Source organism: Chiloscyllium plagiosum, unplaced genomic scaffold, assembly GCF_037043375.1.
Source record: "Chiloscyllium plagiosum isolate Xiang-an unplaced genomic scaffold, Cpla_swu_hap1 HiC_scaffold_31, whole genome shotgun sequence".
In the NCBI taxonomy this organism is placed as follows: domain Eukaryota; kingdom Metazoa; phylum Chordata; class Chondrichthyes; order Orectolobiformes; family Hemiscylliidae; genus Chiloscyllium; species Chiloscyllium plagiosum.
The window spans coordinates 9,796,952-9,817,197 of record NW_028270169.1 but is presented as its reverse complement, the minus strand read 5'-3'; the positions used below and the strand labels follow the sequence as shown (position 1 = coordinate 9,817,197).

Here is a 20,246-nt window from a genome sequence, read left to right as displayed (position 1 = left end):
CAACTGACCTTAAATTCCACTAGCTGAATGGTAGGATTTGATCTTTTCCCCAGAGTCTGCACCTCTGGAATATGAGCCCAATCACATTACTGCTGTGCCATCAGCTCCTGTAAATGCAATTAATAATTCTTGAATTAAAAACCCATCTCTGTGATTGGGATTCATCAATTATTGTGGAAATCCACCTGGTGATGTGGATTTTAGGGAAGGAAATCTGCTGTCCTTACCCAGTCTTGACAGACAGGAGGCTGGAAGAACTACTTTGGATTCCAGCATCTGCAGTTTTCTTTTGTCTCTGTCCTTATCCAGTCTGGCCTACATGTCACTCCAGACCCACAGCAATGCAGGTGACTCCTAACCCCCCTCTGAAATGGCCAAACAAACCACAATTTTGTACCAAACCACTATTGAGAGGTCGAACTGTGGGAACTGCAGTGGTTCAAGGAGTTGGCTCTTCACCATCTTCAAGGAAATTCGGGCTGGACAACAAACCAATGCTGGCCTTGCCTGTAACATGTGCATTCACAAATGGGTGAAAATATTGGATTATCACTTTTGTCAATTTTATTTCTGCACTTTTCTCAGCAGAATCAGACCTGTATTTCCTCATGAGTGGCAGTGGTTGGTCATAATTGGTCTGGGTGAAAGGACAGTGAAAGAGTTTGAAGAAAAATACATTTTTTTTTTCCCTCTGTTTTCCCTATCAGTTGTTTTTGAAGACAAGACCAATTTCTGAATTCCACTGTGGCCCCCTTCACTGATGGAAATTTGCATTAAATGCTCACTGTTTGCTTTGCTAACTGCTAGCTTCATTCTAAATGTTCTGATTATTATCTGGAGAAGATATGAAATATTGCAAGTGTTGAGAAATAACTGTGACACAAAAGAATCCCCTTGCTGCAGGGCAGTTACCTCCATTCACTTGAAGCCATGTAATGTGTTATTAGTAGATCATTTTGTCTATTCATTGCCACTGAACAAACCAGGTTTCCCCTTTGTAAATGATTTGGAATAGAATATTGGGAGCATGAGACTGTAGAAATGGGCAGAGTTGTTTAGTGTTGTTCTTGCAAATCCACATTAATATTTAAAAAATCAGAGGTAATTTCAATTCATTTAATTTTTGTGGAATGTGGAAATCACTGACTAGACCAGCATTAGTTGCCCATGCCTAATTGGCGGAATTTGACTGGCTTTCCTGGCCTGTTCAGAGGAAGAGTTAGGAGTCACCCACATTGCTGTGGGTGTGGCGTTACATGTAGGCCAGGATGAGTAAGGATTCCCTTCCCTGAAGGAGGAGTTTTTTAAGGTAGTGATTCAAACTCACATTCATGAGACCATCTTTTATCAATTGAATTTTAATTCCATCAGCAATGGTTGTGGTGGAATTTGAACCAGTATCCCTGATAGATTTAGTCTGGATTGCTGCTCCAGTGATATGATCACTACACCACCATCATCCACCATAAACCATAGCAATCTACAGCATAGAAAAAGGCCCTCGTTAGCCTATGCCTTGACTAATAAAGGCAGAAATGCCATATGCCGCCTTAACCACTTTATCAACCTGTCCTGATACCTTAAGGGGCTGGTGAACATATACACTAAGATCACTCAGATACTTGGTAGTTCTCAGGATCCTACCATTCTTCATGTATTCCCTCGCCTTGTTTGTCCTGCTCATGTGCATCACCTCCCACGTAGCTAGATTGAATTCCATTTGCTGCTGATCTGCTCCATCTGACCAGTCTGTCTACATTCTCTTGTAGTCTGAGGCTATCCTTATCAACATGAAATCCCTTAAACCTAGAGAAATGTATCATATGGGATATGCATCCCACATTAGATGTGGATTAATTGTGTGCAGGAATTATTTAAAATGTTTCTTAGGAATGACAGTCACTGTGTCTTGTTTGTTAAATGTTCTCCCTGTTTGCCACACCTCGTTCCTGAATTTAGGCCTGCAGGCTGATTCCTGCTGTATTATGATTTAACCCAGAATTTCCTTGCTTAGTGGAAATTGGAAACATTGACAACTAACTGGACTTTAATGGGGGTGAAATTTGCTGTAGGACCTTGATCTTGTCTGGAAGTGTAGACTGGGCTGTTTAGCATTGCTCTCACCAAATTCACCTTAAAGATTAAAACACTTCTTGGGTCATGTGTTTCCCAACCAGTGGCTTAATTGCATATAATCCGTGCTATGAGACCCATGCTTTGGGAGATCATTCATTGGGCTAGGACTTTAGTGGAATGTTAAAGGGGTGCCATGATTTCAGTTCAGGCCAGTTGGAATCTTGGTTCAACCTCTGATTCTAAGACTAGAACCCATCCTCTTGAAGGCCAACACGTCAGTACCAAGAGAGACCCAAGCTGCATGTTATGATATGCTGTCTTTGGGATAAGATATTAAACTGACCCTCTATCTGATCTTTTTGAATGTGAGAGATCCCATGGCACTCTTTCCAAGAAGAACAGTGCAGTTCTGTCCATTGTCCTGATCCTGATCATTTGCTGCAACTTGCGCCATCCCATTTACAACATCTGCTAATGTAGAATGTACTGCTCAGGAAAACGTTAGCAGGCCATTTGGTCCATGAGCTGTATCCAGGTTTTTCTTATCAACCTAGCTGGATCGTCTATTTTTCTTTCTCCCTCCTGTGCTTATATAACTTCCCTTTATATGCATCTGTGCTTTCTAACGGGAGTATTTTAGGTGGTAGCTCTGAGTGGAGAGATTTTTTTTTATTTCAAAAATATACTTTATTCATAAAATAATTTGATGGTCTGTACAGTTGGTCATGCCATACATATGTAAACATGTACATACAGAGATCAGAATTTATCATTTTTTCACAGGTCTGTACATTTTTCAGTCATATGCCCATATAATTAGCTGAGGCATCAGCAGAGCCCAAATGACTGCATGGGCCTCCTGTTCTTTGTTAGGCAGGCAGATGTTACACCGTGGTCTTTCCCCACCGCGCCTTGGCGGCAGCCGCCCCAAGCTTCAGCGCGTCCCTCAACACGTAGTCCTGGACCTTTGAATGTGCCAGTCTGCAACACTCAGTCGGGGTCAACTACTTCAGCTGGAAGATCAGCAGGTTTCGGACCACCCAGAGAGCGTCCTTCACCAAGTTGATCCTCCAGGCACAGTTGATGTTCGTCTCAGTGTACGTCCCGGGGAACAGGCCGTACAGCACGGAGTGCCACGTCACGGCGCTGCTCGGGACGAACCCCGACAGACACCACTGCATTCCTCTCCAGACTTCCTCTGCATAGGCACATTCCAGAAGGAGGTGTGTGACAGTCTCGTCCCCCCCGCAGCCGCTGCGAGGGCAGCGTGCGGTGCGGCAGAGAGTCCGGGCGTACATAAAGGATCTCACTGGCAGAGCCCTTCTCAACACCAGCCAAGCCATGTCTTGGTGCTTGTTGGAAAGTTCTGGCGATGAGGCATTCTGCCAAATGGCTTTGACAGTCTGCTCAGGGAACCGCTCGATAGGATCCGCCCTCCTTTTCCCAAAGGGTCTCAAGGACACTACGTGCTGACCACTTCCTGATGGACTTGTGGTCAAAGGTGTTTTTCTTCATAAACTTCTCCACGAAGGACAGGTGATACGGAATGGTCCAACTACTCGGAGCGTTCCGCGGCAGCGAGGCCAGGCCCATCCTTCGCAACACCGGGGACAGGTAGAACTTCAGTACGTAGTGACACTTGGTGTTTGCGTACCGGGGATCCACGCACAGCTTGATGCAGCCACACACAAAGGTGGCCATCAGGGTGAGGGTGGCATTGGGTGTATTTTTTCCCCCGTTGCCCAGATCTTTATACAGTGAGTCCCTTCGGACCCGGTCCATCTTTGACCTCCATATAAACTGGAAAATGGCCCGGGTGACTGCAGCGGCACAGGTCCTGGGAATAGGCCAGACCTGTGCCACGTATAATAGCAATGACAGTGCCTCACACCTGATGACCAGGTTTTTTCCCGCGATGGAGAGCGACCGTAGCTTCCATCTGCCCAGTTTCTGCCTCACTTTGCTGATACACTCCTCCCAAGACTTGGCGCACGCCCCAGCCCCTCCGAACCAAATACCCAGCACCTTCAGGTGGTCGGTCCTGACGGTGAAGGGGATCGAGGATTGGTCGGCCCAGTTCCCGAAGAGCATGGCCTCGCTCTTGCCTCGGTTTACCTTGGCCCCCGAGGCCCGTTCGAACTGGTCACAAATGCACATGAGTCTGCGCACGGAGAGCGGATCCGAGTAGAAACCGGCGACGTCATCCATGCACAGGGAGGCCTTAGCCTGCAGGCCCCCGCTGCCAGGAATAGTCACCCCTCTCAGGCTCGCATCCTTCCTGATGGACTCGGCAAATGGCTCTATGCAGCACACAAACAAGGCAGGAGAGAGGGGGCAGCCCTGCCTGACTCCAGATCTGACTGGGAAGCTATCTGATTCCCACCCATTGATTGAGACTGCACTGACAATGTTGGTGTAGAGCAGTCTGATCCAATTGCAGATTCCCTCCCCAAAGCCCATTTTGGAGAGAACATCTCTCATACACGTGTGTGATATCCTGTCAAAGGCTTTCTCCTGGTCCAGGCTGATCAGGCAGGTGTCCAACCCCGTCCTGCACGTAGGCGATCGTATCTATGAGGAGTGCGAGACTCTCAGCGATCTTCCTGCCCGGCACAGCACAGGTTTGGTCAGGGTGAATCACCGACCCTAGAGCAGACCTGACCCGGTTGGCGATTACCTTTGACAGAATTTTGTAATCTTCATTCAACAGTGAGATTGGTCTCCAATTTGAGTTCCTCCCTCTTCCCCCTTCCGCTTGTAGACTAGGGTGATGATGCCTTTCCTCATGGATTCACTCATGGTACCTGCGCGAAGCATACTGACATACACCTCCAGCAGGTCCTGGCCAATCAAGTCCCACAGAGCGGAATAGAGCTCGACCGGTAAGCCGCCGCTTCCGGGAGTTTTATTCTTTTCGAAGGACTCGAGGGCCTTGGTCAGCTCGTCCAGAGATAGCGGCTAGTCTAGCCTCTCCCGTGTTCTGTCGTCTAAGACCTCCGTGATAGAGGACAGGAACGACTGCGAGGCCGTGCTGTCGGTCGGCTTCGCGTCATACAGACTGGCGTAGAAGAATTTACTGATCCTCATGACGTCAGCCTGAGATGACGTTAGCGAGCCATCTTCTTCCTTCAGGCTGCTGAGCACAGAGCTCCCTTTGTGCACCTTCTGGAAGAAGAAACGTGAGCACATCTCGTCCTGCTCCACCGAGCGGACCCTGGACCGGAAGATTATCTTGGAGGCCTCCGAAGCAAAGAGCGAGGCTTGCTGGCCCTTCACCTCCTTGAGGTCCTCCGTGACATCCACCCCCATTGTCTGCAGCAGGAGCAGGTTCTGCATACTTTCCTGGAGCTGGGACAGTTTTCCCCGCCTCTCTCTCTCGCCTTCTGAACACCTTTGAGGATGAAGAACCTCTTGATGTTCCCTTTTACTGTTTCCCACCAGTCCGCTGGGGACTCAAAGAGGGGCTTCACGGTTCTCCAACCTGCGTAGTCCCTCTTGAGCTCCTCAATGTTTCCCGGGGTCAGCAACTTGGTGTTCAGCTTCCACGTTCCCTTACCAGCCCGCTGCTCGTCCTGTAGGTGACAGTCGGCCAGCAGGAGGCAGTGGTCAGAGAAGAACACCGGCTTGACGTTGGTGGATCTGACCGAGAGCGTTCGGGACACAAACAGGTAATCTATCCTTGAGCGGATAGACCCATCTGCCTGTGACCAGGTGTATCTATGCTGCGCTCCGTCTGCAGGGGCGCTGAAGACGTCGTGCAGCTTGGCATCTTTTACCATGTCCATCAGGGCTCTGGACGTGGTGTCCAGTTTACTGTCCCTCCCGCCGGATCGTCCATTTGAATCAATGATACAGTTGAAGTGTCCGGCCAGAATGACCGGCCTGGACGTAGCCAGCAACAGTGGAAGCTGCTGCAGGACGGCCAACCGTTCACTCTTACCCACTGGGGCGTACACATTAATCAGTCTCAGGGGAGCATTCCTGTACATGATGTCAGCGACGAGGAGGCGCCCGCCCACCACCTCCTTAACCTCTGAGATGGTGAAGTTGCCTCCTCTCAATAGGATACCCAGGCCGGAGGCGCGGCTATCATTGCCCCCCAACCAAACTGACGGCCCATGGGCCCATAAGCTCGACCATCTCCTGTAGCTGCTGAGGTGTGGTATCCCACACTCCTGCAGGAACAGGACGTCGGCTTTAACGTTGGCCAGGAAGGCCATCGTAGAAACACATCGCGTAGCCGATTTGATGCTACGCACATTGATGCTGGCAACTCTTATCCCCATTTTAATAGTTTACAAGGTTAACAGTGTCCATTTGCTGCTGGTCTTGCCCCTCTGGGGTAGCTGTGTGTATTCCCGTGGTGACGGCAAACTGCTGGACCATCCCAGGGCTGAGGTAGCTGTCCGGCTCCAGGCTGGAGCCATTTCCCCGCTCTGGTGTCTTTGGGTCGGGCCCAGGGTCCGCATGGTTCAGTTCTCCATCTGACAGTGGGGCTGTCACAGGACCACTGCTCCCAGTTACCTGGAGCTGTGGGCCGGTGGGTACCTCTTGGTTCTCACCGGGTGGGGGGAGGGCTTTACCCATCCCCTCAGAGGGATCGTCTTTTCCTGCTTGGGCGGTGCTGCCCTCCTTTTTCCCCGCAGCGCTCTGTCTCTTCCTCTGGTGACGACCCGCCTTGCGCCCATCCTCACTGTCGGAAGAGCTGCATGTGTCCTTGTCGCGTAGGTGTCGCTTCCCCCTCGCTGGGTGGCTTTGGGAGGTTTCCTCTTCCTGCTTTTCACAGTAATCCAATCCTCTGCTTTCTTTGGTCCCTTCTCTTCCATTTCCTCCGTCTGTCTTGCAGGAGCTTGGATCGGCTGCTGCACCTCCCCGCTGTCTGCCGTCTGCTCCGCTACAGCCCGCCCTTCCTTCTGGTTGCCTCCAGACACCGTTTCCGTGCTGTTTTGTGGTACCTTGCTGGTCTTGGGCGGTCCACGGCTCGTGTTGCCACCTCCGGCCATCTGTGCGTAGGTGGCGGCCCCTCGTCTTGTGCAGGCCTTGTACATGTGGCCTGCCTCTCCGCACAGATTACAGTTCTTGGCCTCCTTACATTCCTTGGTCGGGTGGCCTTCCTGCTTGCAATTTCGGCTTGCAATCCGCCGCCATGTGGCCTGACCTCCCGCAGGTTCGGCACACTTTTGGCTGCCCTGCGTATGTCAGGTAACCTCTGCTTCCTCCGATGGCAAAGCTGGAGGGTGGGTGGAGGATGTTCCCACTGGCATCGACCCTCAGGGTTACCCTGACCTGTCGTTTGCTGGTCCGGATCCCGAAAGGATCAACCACATCGGTACTCTCTCCCTCGACCTGGACTATCTTCTCAAGAAGGTCAGGACATCTGCTGCTGGGACGTGAGGGTTGTACATCTGGATTGTTACAACCCGACTCCTCTGCGCAGGAAGCACACACAACGGGACCGCCGACAAGATGGAGAACAGAGGTTCCCCTTCCTTCTCCTTGAAGACCTTCAGGAGTTGCTCACAATTCTTCACGCTCCTGAAGGTCACATCGAAATAGCCTGCCGCAGGGAAATCCTGCAGGCAGTACACGTCCGCTGCTTCGAACCCGCAGCACTCCAGCAAAATCTTCTTCACAAACACCATCCGATCGACCGGTGTGCGCTCCTCCACCTTCTTCACAGTCACCCTGACTGTGTTGCGAATGCCCTGGCCAGGGCTGCGAGCGGCTGCTGAGGCCATAGCTCTGAGGTTGGCTGGTACCTGAATTGGCGTTAGGCCGAAGCCAGCATAAAGATCCACCAAGAGCAGGTCAGCACAACCAAACGATCCTCCAACGTCCAATCACGATACAGCAATGGTCTCCAGCAGCTCCGACGACTCATAACACGATCCCTGCGGTTTTTTCCCCCGCCAGCACACGTCCACTGCTTCGAACCGACAGCACTCGAGCAGAATCTCTTCCTCTGGTCCTCAGGAACTACACATATTCCGAGCCAAATTTGTTCCTGTGTGAGATAGCGAGTGTATGTGAGCAGGCAGTACACCTCTGCAGCTTCAAACCCACAGCACTCCAGCAAAATCTTCTTCACAAACACCGTCCGATCGACCGGTGTGTGCTCCTCCACCTTCTTCACAGTCACCCTGACTGTGTTGCGAATGCCCTGGCCAGGGCTGCGAGCGGCTGCTGAGGCCATAGCTCTGAGGTTGGCTGGTACCTGAATTGGCGTTAGGCCGAAGCCAGCATAAAGATCCACCAAGAGCAGGTCAGCACAACCAAACGATCCTCCAACGTCCAATCACGATCCAGCGATGGTCTCCAGCAGCTCCGACGACTCGCAACACGATCCCCGTGGTTTCTCCCCCACCAGCACCCGTCCGCTGCGTCGAACCGACAGCACTCGAGCAGAATGTCTTCCTCTGGTCCTCGGGGACTACACATATTCCGAGCCAAAAGGCCGAGAAGCACTGCAATACTGGGACGATGTGTGAAGTTAGTGGAGCAAGCTCCTAACACGACTCCTTCCTGCAAAAATCAGATTAATATTCAGTCCCTTAGTCAGGGACATATCAGATATTAAAACTGACAAGAACAGAACTACATATGAGTGGAGAGATGTTTAGAGTCCCACTCCAGGAGTGAGTGCATGTATGTGGACTGTTGCTCGAATGGAGTACTGAGGGAGCCCTACACTGTCTGCTGGTCTTGAGCTGAAACAGTATGCTAGGCCCCATCCACTAACTTGGCTGTATGCAAATTGGCTGCTATATCCTACATTAGAACATGAATTCAAAAGTATATAATTGTTTGTAAAGAGCTTTTGGACACCCTGTGTTTGTGAAAGACACTGAGATGCAAATTTGTCTTTCTTTTATTGTCTCAACCCCACCCTGGAGATCCACATTCAGGAGTTTATCTAGCCTGTTCAGAATTCCGTGGACTTGTATTTATGACAGTACTATATTCATGGCTCCTAGATGTAGATGCCACACATAGAAACATCTTTGTCTATCCTATCAAACACCTGTCGTGTGTCTCGGACCCCTGTCAGGTCACTTCGTTCTTATCTCTTTAAGAGGCCAGTCTGTACAATCATTCTGCATTGATAATGTGCAGAACCTGAAACCTGACCTTGTGATGAATCATTGATTAGGTTACGAGCCAGACCTTTCAACAGCAGTACTTTGTACCTTTGGCAAACCGCCCTGGCATTTTAAAAAAAATTTATTCATAAGATATGAGTGACACTGTCACTTACTGACTGTCCATTGTGGCCTCCGCTGCTTTCTTTGCTGGAATACTTGGCACTTATACTGCTTTCTCTCCAGGTGTTGGGCAGTGATTTCAAGGAATTTGATATTGAAAGGATGTTAACATATGTTTACCTCAGGATGATCATAGATCTGAGAGATTCTTGCTCTCAGTAAAAGATGCAGGTCTATACTTGCTGTTGATTTAATGTTTGTGCCTCCGTTTCATGTTAGCAAGTGGTTGCATGTGGAATGACAAAATGATTCAATTCTCAATGGGGTCCTTGCTCGCTCCTCAAAAACGTGGTCAACAGAGACAACTTGCATTCATTTAGTGCCTTTATGCAGTGAAACATCTGTTCTGCAAACGCTACTACAAAATGTACCAGGATGTTGTCTAGGCTTCAGTTATAGGCAAAACTGGAGGTAGTTTTCCTTGAAGCAAAGGAGACTGATGGGAGAATTTGATTGAGACAAATAAAATTGAGGGGCATAGGGTAGACAGGAAGAGATTGTTTTCCCCATGATGGAGAGGTCAATGACCAGAGGGACATAGATTTTAAGATAAGGGGCAGAAGGTTTAGAGGAGATGTGAGGCAAATCCTTTTCACCCAGAAGTTGGTGGGAGTCTGGAACTTGCTGCCTGTGTGGGTGGTAGAGACAGAAACCCTCAATCCTTAAGAATGATTTACATGTGCAATTGATGTTAAAGCATTCAAGACTAAATGCTGGGAAATGGGATTAGAATAATTAGTTGATGTTTTTGACCGGGGTGGTCACAATGGTCCAAAGGGCCTTTGTTCTGTTTTGTAGACCTGACTATGAAACCAACTTTGATCCTGAGACAGTTGGTGAATTTATAACAGGTAATCAAGGATAGTTTTAAGCCTGGAGAGTAGGGCAGAAAGATTGCTGGAGGATTCCCAAACTTGGTGGTGGGGTAATCAAAGTCAATTATGTGCCAGAGGCTGGAACGAAAAAGGCTGCAGAGATTTTGGGATCATGGGCTGGAGGAGATTATGTCAATAGGGAGGGATGCGGTGATAACAGGATTTAAAATGAGGATGAAAATTTTTTAAGTCAAGATGTTGCTTAACTAGCAGTCAATATAGGGATGCAGTGGAAAAGGTGCTTGATGTGATCTTAGATGTGGACAGCAGAATTTGGATGACTATAAGTTTGCAGAGGATGGAATGTCGGAGACCACTGAAACATTATATTTGAATATAGTCAAAGCTAGTGATTAACAAATTTTAACCTGAAAGAAATAAAACTTGGGTGAATGTACCCTAGTGTTAAAAGCCAACATTTTAAAAATGCACCTTTTCTTCACAGTGTCTCTACTTTTTTAAGGAAGAAATGGCCACAAAATTTGACTTCCGCAAAGGTGCTGCTGAAATGTTGTTTGTGGCGACCCCTAGCATCTCACGTGGGCTATCAACCTGCATGATTAACAAAAGGCCTCCTGTGAGGTATAGAAAGGATATGAAGCGGTGCTGCAGAATGAGTCATTGCCTTCAGGAAAAGAGGGCAAGGGCGGCATTTGAACAGGAATATAGGAACAAATAGCTGTGATGGTATCAGCTGTGTAATTAACGTAATGTCTTAATCACTGCTTTGGCCTCTTAAGATGAGAGAAGCATAGATTGGTTCCTCCAACCGGGAGTGAATTGAAGAAACCCCATTAAGTCTTAATGCTCAACTGGAACGCATTAAAGTTTAATGTAAATTGTATCCAAGAACAAATTGGATCCAAGCATGTTCATTTCCTCTTTTTTTTCCCCCTTAAATTCACCTTTCACATCCTTATAAGAGCTGAAATGTAGCAAGACAGTTCTACTCTATCTTTCCTAAGTCAGGACAAATGCAAGAATATAAATTTCATATAATATCAACAATTTCTACTGCAGAAGAAAAGGCTGCTGATGATTGGCAAGTCAACCCATTCACTTTCAAGACTTGAACTGTTTTGAATTACAGGGAGCATATTAGTACCCATTTAGTTCTTTATTGCTGGAACAGCACAGCAGGTCAGGCAGCATCCAGGGAACAGGAGATTCGACGTTTCGGGCACAGGCCCTTCTTCCTGAAGAAGGGCCTGTGCCCGAAACGTCGAATCTCCTGTTCCGTGGATGCTGCCTGACCTGCTGTGCTGTTCCAGCAATAAAGTTTCAACTTTGATCTCCAGCATCTGCAGACCTCACTTTCTCCTCCCATTTAGTTCTTCATGGCAACCCCTCAGCTACTCAGGGTTGGGTTGACAACCAATCAACTTTGTTGCATTTGTCCTGATGAGTGCACAATGAAAAGCTTCAGCACTATGTTTCTCCTGTCAGCAGGATTTAAGTTCTCAACAACCAGTCCCAACTGGAGAACTGTGTTCAGTTCTGGATGCTGCATTTCAGGAAGGAGATCAAAAAATTGGGGGTATCTTCTCCTTGGGTTCTCTGTTCAAAGGTAGGTCTGCAAAGAGACCTTGGAAGCAGGTTCATAATTACTTGAAAGTTGGGTCCCAGGTCGACTGGATAGTGAAGCAGGTGTTTGTATGTTTGCCTTTATTGTTCAGTGCATTGAGTATAGGAGTTGGGATGTCATGCTGTGGCTGTACAGGAGATTGGTTAAGCAACTTTTGGAATACTGTGTTCAGTTCTGGTCTTCCTGCTATAGGAAGAATTTTGTGAAACTTGAAAGGTTTCAGAAAAGATTTACAAGGATGTTGCCAGGGTTAAAGTGTTTGAACTATAGGGAGAGGCTGAATAGACTGGGGCTGTTTTTCCCTGGAACGTTGGAGGCTGAGACGTGACCTTTTTAGAGTTTTATAAAATCATGAGGGGCATGGATAGGATGAATAGCCAAGTTCTGTTCCCTGGGGTGGGGGAATCTGAAACTAGACTGCATAGGTTTAGGGTAAGAGGGGAAAGATTTAAAAGGGACCTAAGGGTCAACCTTTTCTCAGAGGGTGGTGCTTTTATGGAATAAGCTACCAGAGGAAGTGGTGAAGTCTAGTACAATTACAGTCTTTAAAAGGCATTTGGAATGGTATGTGAATAAGAAGGGTTTAGAGAGATACGGGCCAAATGCTGGTAATGGGACTAAATTAATTTAGAGTATTTAGTCGCATAGCCAAGTTGGACCGACTGGTCTGTTTCCATGCTCTACAGCTTTATGACCCACAGCGCTATGACCTCCAATGGGGCAAAGAGGCTATTCCTGAATCCACCCTAGCTCGGACAAGAATTGTACTCCACAGCATTGGCACTAGTCATCCAACTGTCTGCAATACCCCCTGCAATACTGTCTATATTGGCGAGACAGGCCGCCTACTTGCGGAGCGATTCAGAGAGCACCTCTGGGCCACCCGGACGAACCAACCCAATCACCCTGTAGCACAGCATTTCAACTCCCCCTCCCACTCCACCGAGGATATGCAGGTCATTGGACTCATCCACCGCCAAACCACAACAACGCGACGGTCGGAGGAGGAGCGTCTTATCTTCCGACTGGGAACCCTCCAAACACAGGGGATGAACTTGGACTTCACCAGTTTCTTCATCCCCCCTCCCCCCACCTTGTCTCAGCCGAATCCCTCCAGCCCGGCACCGCCTTCCTGACCTGCAGTCGTCTTCTTGACCTCTCCGCCTCCACCCTACTCCAACCTATCACCTTCACCTTGACCTCTTTCCACCTATCACATTTCCAACGCCCCTCCTCCAAGTCCCTCCTCCCTACCTTTTATCTTCTCCTGCTGAACACTCTCTGCTCATTCCTGAGGAAGGGCATGTGCCCGAAACGTCGAATCTTCTGTTCCCTAGATGCTGCCTGACCTGCTGTGCTGTTCCAGCAATAAAGTTTCAGCTTTGATCTCCAGCGTCTGCAGACCTCACTTTCTCCTGCAATACCCCCAGCACTGCTGCCAAGTGAGGTTTCTGAGTTGCTGTGGCAGCACCCACGTTTAAATGCACATGATAACCTGGCACTATGGCTAATGATGATGAAAGCAATAATTACTTTCCATCATGTGGCTCTTATCCACCCTCCGGTACTTTTTTGGAAGGATTTGCAGGTTGTTACTCGATGGTTGCTCAGTTGGTTGGATGGCCAGTTTGTGATGCCAACAGTGTGAGTTCAGTTACCACACCAGCTGAGGTTACCATGAAGGACACGCCTTCTCAACCTCATCTCTTGTCTGAGGCGTGGTGACCCTCAAGTTAAACTGCTGTAATGAAAGAGCAGTTTGTTTAATTTGGTACAACTGTAGTGACTTTACTCAACCTGTTTGTCGCCAAGCTGTGAATGCATCTTCCATGGTCATCAAACCCTGGACTGGAACTTGAAACTAAAGCTTCTGAGCCATGGAAAGGGATGCTACCCACTGCAGCACAAGGCTTCCACTGGATAGAATACAGAAGAGACTTACTAGAACAATACCAGGGATGAAATACTTTGTGTGAAGAGATGGGAGAAATTGCCCTTTAATGGACAAGTTCAAAACCATAAAGGGCATTGATTGAGTAGGCAGAGGGAAATTGTTTCCACTCATTGAAAGGCTGGCAGCAACGCTGTTTGGGATAATTGGCAGAAGAGCCAGAGGGGAAATTATTAATCTGTGCTAAGATTTAAGATCTGGAATACACTGCCCGAAAATGTTGGAAGCAAGTAGAGTAGGGGGTTTTGAAAGAAATTTGGGAAAAATAATGGAAAATAAAACATCCCCAGAATTATGGGGAGAGAACGTAGGACTAATTGGATAGCTCTTTCAATGAAGCAGCACAGGCACAATAGGTTTAATGGCCTCTGTCCATGCCAGGAGATCCTATAATTTTGTACAGTTCATTTCAATATCCATTTTCTTTCCCATGATCTCCCAGTAGTAATGAGATAACTGGGAGATTGGCAGCAACATTATGAACAGAACGATCCTGGACAATGGTAATGCAGTAAGGTGACCAGATCATTGGTTTATTGAGAAGAAAATATTAGTCGAGACACTGAAGAGAATTTCTCTGCTTTTTGGAAAAAGTGCCCAAGAGTGCAGGTGGGGCCTCAGTTTAAATTCTTGTCCAAAAGATATTAGCCCTAATGACACTGCACTCCCTCTGTACCGCATGGAAACAGATGGATTCTGTTTCAGCTCTGAGTCGAATTTGAGCCATTAGCATTCTCTGAGAAAACTGCTATCCACTGAGCCATGGATAGCACTAAGGAAACATTTTGACTGGAGGCTTTTTATCTCCAAAGGTCCGCAATATCAATGAGAAGCAGATTCCAGACTCATTGACCCTATTTTATAGGGAAAGTGAGTCCAATTGAAACCACATTAATACTTAGCAACATGGAGTGGTTACATTTGAAAGCTATAATGTCAACTATTATTTCAGATAACAATTCTAAGATGTTCATGGTATTTTTGCTCCTGTATGTTAGGTTACTGTAGTGACTTGCATTTACATAGACCTTTACATCACAAGGGATTTCACAGGAGTGCAACTGAACAAAAGTTGATGCCAGGTCTCAAGCCCATTGCAACCCAATTTAGCATATGTTCCATTATTGAGGTTATTTACAAACAAAGCAATAAAGTAATTGAAAATTAGGTGTGGGAACTCTCATGTAGGAGACCCAGATTCAAACCTCATCTGCTCCAGAGGTGTGTAATAACGTCTCTGAAAAGATCAACCTAATATAAGAATTGAGATGGGGTGTGAATTTCTGAACAGTTAAGTTTTGATGAATTGAACTGGAATCGGGATCACTGTTGCTCGGATGCTGGTCTGATTTTTGTCTTTTTACCTGACTCTCTCTAATAAATGAGGTCACCTCTCATTTTCTAACTTCAGAGATTGTAGACCCATTCTATTCTATTCTTCCTCTGAAGATAGCCTTTGCATTCCAGGACTGCACCTAGTGAACCTTTGTCACTGCCCCTCTCTTGCAAATGTACCCTTCTTCAGATATTGAGACCAAAACTACTCTGAATGTCATCTCCTCAAGCTGTATATAATTTAAAGAAAGATTTCTCCTACGTTATATTACAGTCCTCTCCTTGGGTGAAGAAACCCACTTTTTTGGGGACAGAGGAGACTGACTAGATTTAGTAGATGTTTTTATGTCAGCGTGAAACGCTTTGATGGACTGCGAGCATGAATTTGGTGGGCTGAATGGTCTCCACCTGTGTCCTTATTCTAAGACACATTCATTTTTTTGGTGAAACTAGTACGATAAATAAATTCATTTTAAAAATTAAGCATTGCTGCATGAGTACAGAGTGAGAGCAAGAGAAATTTGAGTATTGTTGACATGGTTTTGGTGCACAGAGTAGATACAGCATAAACTCTTGGGACAGGACAGAGCAGGTAATAAACATTGAGACTGTTAAACTTCAAATTATCAATATTAGAACTAAAGCTGTCCAGGAAGTTAGCATTTGGGGTGGCAGTGCTACCATTTTTAACACCTGCATCTAAAATTTATTAAAATAGTAATTTACAGTTGGACTGGTCTCCTTGCAATTTGTAATGGGAGTGCTGTTTAACTCTTTCAGTGCTGTGCAGTTGGGAACAGAGATGCTGGAGCTTGATTGTCACATGACCAAAGATGGCCAAGTAGTTGTGTCACATGATGACAATTTGAAAAGAACCACAGGGATGGATGTGGACATAGCTGACCTCACATTCTCAGTAAGTGACAAACTTTTGAAAGCTATTTTAAGTAGCTCTTAATTTTCCTTAAATTGGTTTTGTCACTTTGCAGTGCTTGGCACATAATTTCATTTAACTTGCCCAGCATCTTTGTCATGTATGGTGAATTGTCTTTCATTAAATGTAATAATCCATATTGTGCACAGCAAGGTTGCAGGAATAATAATGAGAGCGCAGATCTGAATTGGCTGAGGAAGAAATATAGGATAGCACGCATGGAGAACCTTTTTAGCTCTTGGCTGAACAGTAGCAGGGCATCTCTCCGATCCCCGTAAGTAAAAGGCATAGGCAGCATTATATAATGTTGCAACGATGCTGCCCCTTAGTGCTGCCGATCCCTGAGCGCTGTCCCTCTGATGGCACGATGCCGGCAGTCCAGTTTTCTGTAAGTGCAGCACTGCCTCAGTACTGACCCTCCAATATTGCCTTGTGGCAGTCCCCCAGCGCTGACCTTCCAACAGCATAGTGTATATGGTTGTACGCTGGCATGTATTACCTGCACATGTTCTGGAGTGAGTCTAGAACCCCACATTCTGATTCCGTGATGATTACTGAGCTGATGCAGGGTGTCTGTGGCTCCCCAGTGCTGTGAAACCCATGCAAACAGAAAAAAAAAAGCAAGCTAAATGCCAAGTTTCTCCAGATAGAATTCACACCTGTAATAATGGCCTGATGTACACTTTGTTGTGACTGGAATTTATAAAACCCCAGTCCCCCAGCTGCTGTTCTATGTCCTATTGAACTATTGTATAATGTTTAATCATCAAACCGTACATTCTTGAGTAAAGGTCAGCCAATCTGGCAGCATCTGAACAGAAATCAAAGTTAACATTTCAGGTTCAGTGACCCTTTCTCAGATGCTGCCAGGCCTGCTAAGTTCTTTCAGCAACTTTTGAATTTTGTTTCTAAAAGTTTTCCATGTGTGCTATCCTATATTTCTTTGTCAACCAATGCAGGTCTGCTCTCTCATGTATTTTTCCTGCAACCTTAGTGTGCATCTGCAGTTCTTACAGTTTTTATTCTTGTGTAAAGGTTTGGGTTAAGATTTCAACATTTGGAAAACATCAGTGCAACAGGAAGAAATGGCCATAAGTTCAAAGCTGCAAAGGGCAAATTCAGGATAGGCACAGAGATGAAGATTATCAGTTGGGTAAGTGCCAAGATGGGAGGGTTGAGACAAGGAGACAGACTCTATCTGTCTGACTCAGTCTGTCCTGTCATATTGATTCCTGACAACAGTCTGAAATAGCTGAAATTCTTGGAATGACAATTTGGGTTGGATAATATCCAAGTGTTTCCTGACTGCCGTCACCAGCCAAGTCTTGTAGCATGTTAGTAGCAGACCTGCACCTTATATTTGAAGGTCCAAACCCCAATTCCGGAGTTGAGCTCCTAACCCACAGCTGATTCTAGTCTCAGTGCAGAACTAGGGGAGTGCTGTCAGGGGACTGCAGGTGAGAAGGGAGGACCCCCTCTGTTTGCAGAAAAGAAAGACTTTGCATTTCTGTAGCAACTTGCACAACCCTGGGACAACTCAAAAGTGTTCAAAAGCTCATGAAGAACAATCTGATAGCGAAGCAGCAGTGTTCCTAATCCTGGCTAGATTAATTTCAGAACATTCCATCTTGTGACTTACAACCTCTTTCCTGTTATCATCTACCTGATCAGTCATCTTCTGTGTGAATTGGTTTTTTTAGAAAAGGCAATTGGTTTAAAAAAAGGCAGTCACAACTACTGGAATCCTTAATGCTGCAGGAACAACTTTATTTATCAGATGCTTATTGTTAGATGAGCCCGGACTAGATTGTACCCTAGGGCATATTTTGCTTCCTGGGTCAATCAGAGGGGTTGCAGTCCAAGAGGACATTAAATTTGTGAAGGACAAGATCAGATGGATTGTTGAGCTACCAATGCCTGAAGCTTAATTTATGGTCTTAATTGAAGCCAGTTGAGGTCATATGAAAGCTTTAAAACATATTGACAGCTGTGGTTGTAAGGTACAGAACAGATATGCGGTAGGAGGAATGATTGCTTCTTGTTCCAGAGTTTCCCTAGGATCTTTTGTCTATCCTTGTCCGCCCTTCTGCAAAAGAATTAACTTTGCATTGAGTGAGTCACTTTGTGTTTGTACATTGGACTTGTCTTTTGCGCGGTTGTGACTCCTGTAACTGTTGACTTCTATTTTTGAAGCGAGAAAGTGTTGAGGTATCAAATGCGTACTCCATGTCAAGGCTGGAATAATCAATGTACACATGTAATGTTTTCTTTTTTTCTCTCCCATTCCCTGCCTGCTGCCAACCTCTTTTAGGAGCTCCCACCTTACCATTGCAGGCTGCATGTCTCTTTCAAGAAAGGTGAGAAGATCCACAAATTGCTTGAGCTAGTGAAGCAGCCTAAGGATGTAGTGTCTCTGGAAAGCAATCGTTCTCTAGTTCTCCAACTCTGTCCCCACTATGTGCTCACATGGGCAGCTTGTGCCACCTCACCTAATGCTGAAACCATTTTGGCTGAGAATCTCTGCTGTAATGTTCTATGCAGTAATATTAGCTAATCTCAGCAGTAAGAATGTAAGAATTCTGTGTGACATGAGAGAGAGTGTGTACTTTGAGGTACAGCGCCAACATTGTGACCTACGGATAGTTGAATTGTATTCCAGTAGATTTCAGCATGTGAACTTCAATTTAAATTGTCCCATTGTGTCATTGGTTTCCTAATGGATCATTTCTTCTCATAATTAGTCAATAATAGTGACTAAAGTACCCACAAGCCCCTCTGCTTCAAAAAGTTCTCAGTCTTTTAGGTGGTGTTCAGCTGAATATGTATAAGAAGTGGGATGGAGTTCAAAGTGGGAGAACAGTAGGTGGATTTTGCATATAGGGTTTAGCTGTGTCAATTTCCACCCAGTTTCCTTTTGAAATTATTAATGCCCAAAGATGTTATTCATATCAACTTCGCCCTGTGGTAGCAAAATCTCCACTTGCCATTTTCTGGGTAAAACAATTTCTTTTGAATTTCCTGTTGAGTGTAATAGTGATTTCCCGTGATTAGAGAGCGAGAGAGAGAGAGGAACGTCAAGTAATCAGACCAACTGTGATCATCTTGAATGACTGGGCAAGTTCAACAAACTGAATGGACTGGCCCACTCCCAATTAATTGTTCACATATTAGGAAAATGAACTCACTCAAAAAGGTGAGTTTAAGGGAGTGACTTCAATGGTATGGAAGAGCACCTTAAAGTAATTCCAGAGTTTGGGACCCAGGCAGTTGAAGACAAGGCCACTAATGGAGGAGCAAAGGATACAGGGTGATGTGATATACAAAAGACCAGGTTAGGACTGATATTGAAAGGAGTGGGAATGTGTGTTTGTGGGAGAGAAGTGGGGATTGGTTTCAAGGTGCTGTGCCTCTGTTGGGGAAGGCACTGTGATGTGCAGAAATCTGAATGTCACAAGCAGAAAAATCAGTTCCAAGCCCATTCTGCCAGATGGCATACCTTGGTAACTCTGACCTGTAGGCACTATGGTGCAGTATGTCTTTGTGCAACCGGTCCAGAGCTACCATTTATCCTGTAACTGATTGTTGGTCCTTTTGTTTTAGATTGCTTCTGTGTGGGAGGAGAGGACAGAAAGATCCCTCTCCTGCGGGAAGTACTTGAAGCCTTTCCAAAGATTCCCATCAACATTGACATCAAGGTCAACAATGATGCCCTCATTGAAAAGGTAGCAAAAAGGAGAAAAATAAACTTAAGATATAAAATGAAGAAATATTCACAAACACCCAGTAGTGCAAACAGTCTCTGGAGGGACAGCAACAGGCTCACATTTTAAGGTTGATGACCAATATCAGAATTGCTCCTGACATGATTATCCTATTATGGAGCATTAACTCTCTTTTACAGACACACTCTGATCTGAGGTTTCCAGCATGGATTCAGTGAATTCAGCCCATTTTTGCAAGAACTGTTCAATCTTCTCTCATAGCCCAAACTTTGGCCCAGAAATGTTCTCTCTTTAGTTAACAATTTCCAGCATCCCACAGTGGAGATGACCTTGCTGTAGTGGTAATGTCACTGAACTTGTGAACCAAATGCCCAGGCTAATGCTTTGGGGTCATGGGTTCAAATCTCACCATGATAGCTGGTAAAGTTAGAATAAAACTAGAAATGGTGACCATGAAATTAGGGTCGAGTATTGTTAGACAATCAACTGATGTTCTCTCGTCCTTT

The 20,246-nt window shown here is 46.2% G+C and overlaps 1 protein-coding gene and 1 pseudogene across 1 annotated transcript in view; one reads left to right on the top strand and one right to left on the bottom strand.

The window, feature by feature from the left end:
* The window catches only part of gdpd1 (glycerophosphodiester phosphodiesterase domain containing 1), a 58,961-nt gene that overhangs the window by 23,573 nt on the left and 15,142 nt on the right, over positions 1 to 20,246 (top strand). Inside the window, exons 4-6 of the mRNA XM_043718145.2 lie at positions 15,865 to 16,000; positions 18,330 to 18,375; positions 19,619 to 19,740. Of these exons, the coding sequence (XP_043574080.1) occupies positions 15,865 to 16,000; positions 18,330 to 18,375; positions 19,619 to 19,740 (304 nt within the window). The remainder of the gene's footprint in view (positions 1 to 15,864; positions 16,001 to 18,329; positions 18,376 to 19,618; positions 19,741 to 20,246) is intronic.
* On the bottom strand, positions 8,516 to 8,690 carry LOC122564242 (U2 spliceosomal RNA; annotated as a pseudogene).